Source organism: Neovison vison, chromosome 1 (genome assembly GCF_020171115.1).
Source record: "Neovison vison isolate M4711 chromosome 1, ASM_NN_V1, whole genome shotgun sequence".
NCBI lineage: Eukaryota > Metazoa > Chordata > Mammalia > Carnivora > Mustelidae > Neogale > Neogale vison.
This window is the reverse complement of record NC_058091.1, coordinates 15,159,633-15,170,717: the sequence shown is the minus strand read 5'-3', so window position 1 is coordinate 15,170,717 and position 11,085 is coordinate 15,159,633. Positions and strand designations below refer to the sequence as shown.

Sequence of the window (11,085 nt, the reverse complement as noted above, 5' to 3'; positions counted from 1 at the left end):
TGGAATTAAAAAAAACAGCATAGTATTTAAATCATGCTTAACACAGACCTAACTTGATAAGTATTTATTATCTGGTGGCTATAAATAATGATACTAGTACCTTCATGGAGTTTACGTTCTGGTGAGGTGACGATATCCACCATAGGAATGGAAATAAGCAAAGAGGGGCTACAGAGAGAAGTTCCACATTTATGCTACTTTAAAAAATGACTTATTACAGTCATATCTGAAGGAAAAGGCAAGACAAACCACCTTAATGTACTAACGAGTACATTTAAGTGACATGTAACAGTGAGGTTACAGAATAAAGATGCTGAAGTTACAGAGTTGACTGATGTCGTTTCCCATCTAGAAAACCTTGAACCTCTAGTCTCTAAAACCTTGAGACCAAGATTGGCTGTTGCTCAGGCCCTAACAAGCTTCTAAAGGCAGGGCGAGTTAGAGAAATAATTGCAAATTTATTAGCTTTGGACCTTCATCCTAACAAGGATTAAGATTTATAGTTTTCGTTCCTTCAAGGGAAGCATTTTACAAATGTGTTATACGTTTATCCTTACCTAACGAGGTGTGGATGAACAGTTCATGGCCTTTCCTTCCCAGTGTATCTTGGACTATCTCCTGTCCTCTCTGGTTTCTTCTAAAGCTCCTATCTCTATTCTAGGTTGATCTCTAGCAAGGGCTAATTTAAAAATCTGAGGTATATTATTGTCTATTTTTACAAGAGGTGAGTGAAATCCCATCTGTACTTCTTTTTCTTTTTTAGTTAAGACTTTTAAAAAAAATATTTTATTTACTTCCTTGTCAGAGAGAGAGTGCACACAAGCAGGGGAAATAGCAGGTAGAGGGGGAAACAAGATCCACACTGAGCAAGGAATCTGATGTAGGACTCGATCTCAGGATTCTGGGATCATGACCTGAGCCAAAGGCAGATGCTTAACTGGCAGCCATCCAGGTGTCCCTCGCCTGTACTTCTTAATAGGGGCCATGGTTTAGGGCTAGTTAGGTGTTTTTATAAATAAGTAAATAAATTCAAGTAGTATTTTTATGTTTTTTATTTTTATTTTTATGCTGACCTTAGAGATGTGAACAAAAGGGAAAAATCCTTTTCATTCTGTTGTTCATCTACTCCTCCATCCATCTATTTAACAAAACATTTAAAAAATACTGAGTGGGTCTCCATTCAACAGACATTTATGGAGGTGCTTGTCATATCCTAGGAAAGGTACCTGGCACTAGGGATACAAATATAATTAATTTCTAGGTTTTGCCTTCAAACCCACAACCTTGTACCCAAATCATTCATTCAATTACTAATACTCAACATGTGTTTCATGACTGCCAACTCTGTGCCCAGAGTTGTTGCAGACACGGGAGATGCAGTGCTGGGGAACAGACATGGGGTCTGCCCTGGTGGAGCTTTTATTCAGGGGGTGGACCTAAGAACAAGTGCAGCAGGTAAGGGTCGTGCTCTCCAAATTGGGTTGATGGCTACAGGAGGTGCATTAAATTATTTATAAGAGATTCAGTAAGAAAATATTTCAATTTTATTTATAGTAATCTCATCTTTATGGTATTTTTGTGTATATTTGGTAATGTGCCTAATCTGCATAGTAGTACTTGTTTGCCATTTATACATAAATAAATATTGAATTTATTCCATAAATTCATACTGATAGATTGTATAAACAGAAACATTTGCAGACCCCAGGATAAAAGCATGGATTTAGAGTTAGATAGACTTAGGAGTTTGAAGTCCGTTTCCGTCACTCACTATGTGTGTGTCCTTGGGCAAGCTGGGGCTCCACACCCTTTCTCAGGACTGTTATAAGGGCTGACTGTTAGTCAAGTGCTTATATTGTGCCTGTTTATATCAAGACCTCAAAAAAAATGATGGCTAATATTACTATTGTTATTATTCATATCATAAATATTAAAATGCAGGCATCTTCAAAGTGATATAGAAAATTTTGAGAAGGGACTGGTTAGACTGTGATCCCAATGCCATGAGAATGTTGTAATAAATTATTGCTGGGAATTAGGTTGGTACTACTTTTTATGCACTGTGTACCAAAATCTTTAAAATTTTTATTTATGTTAACCCAGTTGTTTCCCTCCCAGAAATTTATCCTAAGGAAACAATCAGAATTCTAATAAATTTATAATGGTGACAGGTAGGAAAAAATAAATGTCCAAATATAGGAGAATAGTCAGGTTAAACTGCAAATTTATGAGGAATATTATACAGCTTTTTTTTTTAAAAGATTTTATTTATTTATTTGTCAGAGACAGAGGGAGAGAGGGCAAGTGAGCACAGGCAGACAGAGAGGCAGGCAGAGGCAGAGGGAGAAGCAGGCTCCCTGCCGAGCAAGGAGCCCCATGTGGGACCCGATCCCAGAACCCTGGGATCATGACCTGAGCCCAAGGCACCTGCTTAACCAACTGAGCCACCCAGGCGTCCCTATTATACAGCTTTTAATATTTTATTTTATTTTTAAGGTTTTTTATTTGTTTATATGACAGAGAAACAGAGAGCACAAGTAGGCAGAGAGGGAGGGAGAAGCAGGCTCCCCGCTGAGCAGAGAGCCCCGGTGCAGGGCTCGATCCCAGGACCCTGAGGCCATGATCTGAGCCAAAGGCAGAGGTTTAACCCACTGAGCCACCCAGGCGCCCCAGGTTTTAATATTTTAAAGAATGCTTGGGGGAAACATTAATATCTACTGAAGAAGATAAGGTATAAAATTAGAGTTATAGCATGATTGCAATGATTTTTTTTAAGCACGTAATTAAAAAAAACCCACACAATTTAATTAAATGGTATTGGGAAAACTAGACAGCTAGCTATATACAAAAGAATGAAACTGGGGCACCTGTGTGGCTCAGTGGGTTAACCCTCTGCCTTCGGCTCAGGTCATGATCTCAGGGTCCTGGGATCGAGCCCCACATTGGGCTCTCTGCTCAGCGGAGAGCGTGCTTCCTCCTCTTTCTCTCTCTCTGCCTGCCTCTCTGCCTACTTGTGATTTCTCTCTCTGTGTGTCAAATAAATAAATAAAAATATTAAAACAAAATGAAACTGGACCACATTCTTACAGTATACACAAAAATAAACTCCAAATGGATAAAAGACCTAAATATGAGGCTAGAACCCATGAAACTCCTGAAAGAAAACATAGGTAGTAATCTCTTGGACATTGGCTTCAGCTACATATTTATGGACATGTCTCTGCAGGCAAGAGAACCAAAAGCAAGAATCAACTATTGGGACTACACCATATTAAGCTCCTGCACAGTGAAGGAAACTAACAAAACAAAAAAGCAAGCTACTGAGTGGGAGAAGATATTTGCAAATGACATATTTGATGAAAGGTTAGTATCTAAAGTATATGAAGAACTTTCGCAACTCAACACCCAAAAACCAAATAATCTAATTTAAAAATGGGCAGAAAACAAAATAAACATTTCTCCAAAGAAGACATACAGATGTCCAACAGACACATGAAAAGGTCCTCAGCCTCACTCATCATCAGGGAAATGCAAATCAAAACTACAATAAGACCACATCATACCTGTAAGAACAGCTAAAACAAAAAATACAAGAAACAGCAAGTGCTGGCAAGGATGTGGAGAAAAGGAAACTCTCTTGCACTGTTGGCAGGAATGTAAATTGGCACAGCCACTGTGGAAGACAGTATGGAGGTTCCTCCAAAAATTAAAAATAGAACTACCCTATGATCCAGTGATAGTAGTAATGGGTATTTACCCAAAGAATACCAGCACACTAATTCAAAAGGATGTATGTACGCCATGTCTATAGCAGCATTATCTACAGTAGCCAAATTATAGAAGCAGCCCAAGTGTCCATCGACAAATGAATGGATAACGAAGATTTGGTGTACATAGATACAGTAGAATATTATTCAGTCACAAAGAAGACTGAAATCTTGCCATTTGTAACAACACAGGTGGGACTAGAGAGTATTATGCTACGTGAAGTACATCAGTCAGAGACAGGCAGATACCACATGATCTCATTCATATGTGGAATTCAAGAAACAGAACAAAGGAAAAAAAAAAAGACAAACCAAAACCCAACTCTTAACTATAGAGAACAAACTGGTGGTCACCGGAGGGGAGGTGGGGGGGGGATGGGTGAAATAGGTGACAGGGGTTGAGGATGCTCGCATGATGGGCACGGAGTAATGCACAGAAATGTTGAGTTGCTGTATTGTACGCCTGAAACTAACAGAACACTGTATGTTAACCCCACTGGGAAAAAATAAAAATCTTTCTAATTCAGAATCTCTATTGAAAAAAATACAGTATTCCAAAATACCCTTAGTCCTGGTGCTCTGATAAAAGAAATTGAGTCTTGTTTTCATTGGGTGGGGAGGAGCAGAGTTAGAAAAGCTGAAATGCCAAAACTTTGGGAGGTTTGCTTCAAGTACTAATCCTGATATAACTCTAATAGATACGTGTGTGTGTGTGTGTGTGTGTGTGTGTTCTAAAAACCCTACATATATATAGCATAATTATATATAATGCATATATATATATAAATATGTATACATACAAAATATGTGTGTGTGTGTGTGTGTATGATGTATATATAATCCTAACTAATATTCACTGAGTTGGGAACGATTTCCACTCACTGTTTTATTTATTTAAATTAATTAATTAATATATTTATTTATATATATTATTTGTTTATAAATAAAAATATATTTATTTGTATATTTATTTATTTATCATTTATTTGAGAAAGAGATGGAGAGCATGAGTGACGAGGAGGGGCAGAGGGAGAGGGAGGAGCAGACTCCTGGCTGCGATCCCAGGATGCTGGTATCAGGACCCCAGCCAGATGCTTAATCAGTTGAGCCACCCAGGCGCCCTTCTGTTCACTCTTGACAATTCATCACAAGTGGGTGGGGACTGTTCTTACCCCCTCACCTGCAAATGAGGCAATTAAGGCCTGAAAAGCAAATGCTATTTGCAAATAACAAACAACTGGAAGTAGGTCTGGAAGCAATGATTGCTCTTCTGTAGTGTACAATTTAAAACATATGTTTAGGTAGGTTTAATGAATGGACGGGGTAATGGCCCTGCCAGTGTAGGAGGTACTTAGTGTGTAGCCCAGGGGTGCAATTCTAACTCCATGCGAATGTTCGTGGTTTGTGGTGTCTATTAATACAGGAATTGGTCAAGTGTAGTCTATTTGTAAGATGGGAATCGAAAAAGAAAAGAATCAAACTGAATCTACTTAGGGCTACAATATGAATAGATCTTAAAAGCATACTGTTTTTAAAATAAATGAGAGCAAAGCTAGCATACTATTTATGGTTAAGAATACATGTTAAAATAATATATCTTATATAGGTATAAGTAAAAATGAAAAATATTTTTAAAGATTTATTTATTTGAGAGGGAGGAAGTGGGGGTTCGGGAGGGGCAGAAGGAGAGGAAGAAGCAGACTCCCTGCTGAGCACGGAGCTCAAGGAAGGGCTGTATCCCATGACCCTGGGATCATGTCCTGAGCCAAAATGTAGAGTCAGATGCTTAACTGACTGAGCCACCCAGGCACCCCCCCAAAAATATTTTTTTCTTTTTCTTTTTTTTTAAAGATTTTATGTACTTATTTAACAGAGAGAAATCACAAGTAGATGGAGAGGCAGGCAGAGAGAGAGAGAGAGGGAAGCAGGCTCCCTGCTGAGCAGAGAGCCTGATGCGGGACTCGATCCCAGGACCCTGAGATCATGACCTGAGCCGAAGGCAGCGGCTTAACCCACTGAGCCACCCAGGCGCCCCCAAAAATATTTTTTTAATGGTCTGAAGGATACGCACTAAACTTACCTAGTAATTACCTCTGGGATGGAGGCAGAGGGTCAAGATTAGAGATCACGGAGAAAGGAAATTATAACTCCATTTTTGATATTCCAGTCTTTTAAAGAACAGTGACTCTAATTTTAATATTAATTTTAATATGAAGATTAATTTCTTCATTAAGTCAAAGGCCACTGAAAGTGTGCTCAAAGAGTCTGGTTTATTAGGTTCTCAATTTTCACATCCTAATTTTCAGACTTAAGAAACCGAATATTATGTTTGTGCACTCCTTCCTGGCTGCAGAGGCAACAGGAAACCCCACACCTGAACCTCAGTGTGCAGGAAGAAGGGAGAGGACGAAAGCAGCATCTCTGAGTTCCCAGCAGTGCTTGGAATGCATTTGTTATGCAAGTACAACCTTTTGACTACATTTGGGACAGGAAGTTCATCACAAAAATCAGTGGAATATAAATAATATTATAGCCAGAATAGTAAGTGTCTTCAAGGATTAACATGAGAATTCAGTGATTTCTGATGTTTTCATTAACTGTAAAAAAGATCTCCAACCAACAAAGGACAAGCGGGAGGGAGAAAGTGACCTACATAGCTCGTGTGTTGCTAGAGCCCTGCTTTCTCTTCCAGGGTGGCTGGCCCTTAGCTCAGCCCAAAGAAAACTCCATAAAAATGCCACGGCAAGAAGGAAGCCCTGATGTCCATCTTACACACTCCTGAGAGCAACAAAGTCTCAAGAGAGGCCTGCTTTGGGACGCCTGGGTGGCTCGGTTGGTTGGACGACTGCCTTCGGCTCAGGGCGTGATCCTGGAGTCCCGGGATCGAGTCCCGCATCGGGCTCCCAGCTCCATGGGGAGTCTGCTTCGCTCTCTGACCTTCTCCTCGCTCGTGCTCTCTCTCACTGTCTCTCTCTCTCAAATAAATAAATAAAATCTTTAAAAAAAAAAAAAAGAGAGGCCTGCTTTATTTTAAAAAAAGAAAATGATAGCAGGGAAATGTTAGCGATGGATAATCCCTCCAGCTTTCACTTTAGAAAGAAATCACATCATGTGTCACCTTCCTGCAAGAATCCTTGCAAAGAGACAAACCAAGCCACAATCAAGTTGTTAGAATTAATTTTTCTCTCTTTTGTGTCCAGGATAGATCGGATTAACGGCAGATTTCCAACCTTAAACCTCAGTGCCTAGCAACTCTCGTGGCTTATCAAGAAGCACATAAGGATGTCCGCGGCACGCTCTGTAGGACCGATGAATGTGAGTAGACTCCCATTTTGGAAGCCCTTCCTTCTGAAACATAGAGTCCCTAATCTCCTTTATGACGGGAGCTCGTCCTGTGTCCTCGCCAGCACCGGCAGCAGGTCCTCACGTCAAATTTCCCGGTGCAGGCGGGACAAGGGCACAGCAGGAGGCAGCTGGGCAAGGTGGCAGGAGGCATCAGAGCCAAGGAAGAAAATCACCGGGTGGACAGTGTTTGCGCCTTCCTAGCAGTCCTGTCCCTCTTCTCCTATTTGTGATTTCAAAGTCTTCCTAACTCATTTTCCTCTAATTTTCTGCAGAACCTCACCAATCAAAACCCCATTGACCACAGCGCTGTCTTTGAGCTATTCTCCATAGCAACTGAGGCTTCTCCCTCACAGCACTTAACACAATAGCAAGTAATAAATTACATGCATAATTAAGTATTTAATGTCTGCTTCCCGCAGAAGACTGTGATGTTCACTAAGTCGTCCCTAGCACGACTCAGGACTTCACTGAAAATGCTCAGTGATTATTTGTAGTGTAGGTGACTGAATGGAGGGATGGATGACCCTTCTTCTCACCAATACTCCAGTACTCACATCCGATTCACCCTACAACTCATCCCGTTCTCATCGGCCAGATTCTGTACCGAATTCCATCAACCCCTGTAGGATTGTTGGCGTCTGCTGAGCCCCCTGCCCCAGCAGTGGGCTGAGTTGTCCCTCTCCAGTAGCATTCACAAACCAAAGTTGCCTTCCTTTCGACTCTATGGCTGTTCTGAAACATACTCCCCAGTAACCGAAGAGCTTCTACACTATGGCAAGATTTTAAACCAAAGGCAAGTCACCACCTTGCTAGGTTTCCCATAATCTTTGCAGGTTACCAGGGGTCCAGATCTCAGAAAATAATTTCTAACCTCCCTCCCAAGTTTCAGATTTATTTCTCATCCAGTGTCAAAAAGAGAAAAGGAAGTAAATGGCCAATAAAGAAATATGGAAAGAGGGAGAGTTTGGGAGGATAGGAAAGGGTATCACGCATGTGCTCGTGGGGCTGTGTGCTGGTGTGAGGTAGCATTTTCCTTGGACTTGGCCCTTCCAAGCAGACCCTCCGGGGTCACACAATCCACTAGGGCCACAAGGTAACGAAAACAAGTTGCTCGTTAACACACCTAATCACTACAGGAAACCATGACAAATTTCAAGGCCCACGAAACAATGCAATGGCAAGTCCTTGTTCAGTAAAAGCTCTTTTATAGCAGGATCAAAGCAAATGGGGTCCGAGTAGACCTCTCTCTGAGTTTCTGGCTTTTTAAGGATCATTTTGAAGTGGAGCATATAGAATGCGTGAATGCACACTCTTCAGCCAATCCTCTGAATGCCATCTGACGCCATGAACTTGGTTCATATCAGAAACATATTTCTGAACCTCTTGTCTGGGTATGAAGATTGCATTCCTCATCAGCTGGATCCAGCTTCCCGCGGAGACAAGTGAAGTGTGTCCCGTCGTGTGAGGGTAAGAGGGATCATCTGTCTAACTCCAACTTCCCAGGCCTCCAACTGTCATATATTCTAAACTGATGTAATAATTGTAAAGCGTTTCAACATGAGGCTTGAAAATGGACTTGCCAAAGCTTCATCCAAAAATCGGTGTAGGCTGATGCAATCGCCTCCTGGCTGGTTTCCCTTCATCCCATCTCCTTTGTACTGATCTAACCTTTTCAGCTCCACAGAGTAGACGTGATGACACGCGGACCCGACCAGATTCCTCCCCTCGCGGACGAACACTGTCCTCTGTAGACAGGGTGGGTAATAGACAGACTCCTTAGGTCAGCCGAATCACATTACCCCTGTCTAATCTCTAGCCAAACCTTCAGTCACATGGAAAGTTAGTTTGTTCAAGCTTGCCATGTATCTTGAATGGTTTCTTGCCTATGGTGCCTGCTCCCTTCCTTCCCAGGCCCCTCCTCTAGCTGACCGGTGCTGGAATTCGCTTTTCTGCCGAGCTTTCATGGGACATCCGGGCAGAGATTTTTATTCCCATTACCACTCCCGTCTTCATCCATCTTGTTGTATCTATTCTGGTTAATAATTATCTGTGCAATCAATTAAAAAAAAGTCACCCACATTATTACCAATCAGAAAGTTTACTGATACAGTTTCATACATTTCTTTATAGTGCTGTTCCTATAGTACTCTTCTGTGCTTTAAAAAAAAATATTATTGGAAGTGTAGTTGATATACAGTGTTAGAATAATTTCAGGAGCGTTACACAGTTATTAGACAATTCTGTATGGTACTCATTGCTTACCACAGTAAATATAGTCACCATCTTATCACATGCGAGTTATTACAATATTATGGACTATATTTCCGATGCTGTACTTTTCATCTCCATGGCTTATTTATTTGATACCTGGAAATTTGTACTTCTTAATCCCTTTTACCTATATCATCCATCCGTCCATCTACCTCACTTCTGGCAACCATCAGTTTGTTCTCTATATTTAAGAGATGTTCTGTTTTTGGTTGTTTTCTTATTGGTTTTGTTGTTTGGATTCCACATGTAAGTGAAATCATGTGGGTTCTATCTCTGTCTGACTTATTTCACTGAGCATTATGTTGTCACAAATGACAAAAATCTCATTGTTTTTTATGGCTGAGTAATATTGCTTTACACACACGCACACGCACACACACACACACACCCAATGTCGTCTTTATCCATTCATCTGTGGATGGAAATTTGGGTTGCTTCCATATCTTAGCTACTGTAAATAATGCTAGTATAAACATAGGGGTGTGTGTATCTTCTCAAATTAGTGTGTTCATTTTCTTTGCAAATATTGAACCACCCTTGCATCCAAGGAATAAATCCCTACTTGATTGTAGAGAATGATTTTTAAAAATGTGTAGTGAATGATTTGGTTTGCTAATATTTTGGTGAGGATTTTTGCATTTTTGGTGATCAGAGATGTTGGCCTGTGTTTCATGTTCTCTCTCAATCTCTTTTTAGTATTTTTATTTAGTTTTGGTATTAGGGTAATGCTGGCCTCAGAGAATAAATACGGACGTTTTCCTTCCTCTTCTATTTTTTGGAATAGTTTGAGAAGAATAGGTATTATTTTTTCTTTAAATGTTTTGTAGAATTCATCTGTGAAGCCGTCTAATTCTGGACTTTTGTTTGTTGGGAGTTTTTAAATTATTGATGCAATTTCATTGCTGGTTGGTTGGTTTGTTCAAATTTCTTGTTTGTTTACGATTCAGTCTGGGAGGTTATATTTTTTTAAGAATTTATCCATTACAGAAGATGTGGTGTACACACACACACACACACACACACGCACACACACACACACACACACACACACACACTGGAATATTATGCAACCATCAAAAATGAAATTTTAACATTTGCAACAATGTGGATGATCTAGAGGGTATTATGCTAGGTGATATAAATCAATCAGAGAGAGACAGTTATCATATGATCTCACTGATACATGGAATTTGAGAAACAAGACAGAGCTTCATAGGGGAAGAGAGGAAAAAATGAAACAAGATGAAACCAGAGAGGGGGGAGACACACCCTAAGAGACTTTTAATCTCAGGAAACAAACAGAGGGCTGTTGGAGTGGAGGGGTTGGGGGGATGGGGTGGCAGGGTAATGGACATTGGGGGGGTATGTGTTGCGGTAAGCACTGTGTATTGTGTAAGACTGATGAATCACAGACCTGTACCCCTGAAACAAATATATTATATGTTAATAGTGAAAAAAGTCTGCGCTTAAAAAAATAAAATAAATTTATCCATTTCCTCTAGGTTATCCAATTTATTGGCACATCATTTTTCATAATATTCTCTTATAATCCTTTGTATTTCTGTGGTGTTATTTGTTATTTCTTCTCTTTCATTTCTGATTTTGTTTATTTGAGTCCTCTTTTCTTTTTTTAATGAGTCTGGCTAAAGTTTTATCAATTTTGGTAGTCTTTTCAAAGAACTAGCTCCCAGTTTCATTGATC

The 11,085-nt window shown here is 40.1% G+C and overlaps 1 protein-coding gene across 1 annotated transcript in view; it reads left to right on the top strand.

The window, feature by feature from the left end:
• The first annotated feature begins 6,971 nt into the window (after positions 1-6,971).
• The window catches only part of CCDC170 (coiled-coil domain containing 170), a 78,908-nt gene continuing 74,794 nt past the window's right edge, over positions 6,972-11,085 (top strand). Inside the window, exon 1 of the mRNA XM_044243943.1 lies at positions 6,972-7,082. Coding sequence (XP_044099878.1) covers positions 7,050-7,082 — 33 coding nt within the window. The 5' untranslated portion in view covers positions 6,972-7,049. The remainder of the gene's footprint in view (positions 7,083-11,085) is intronic.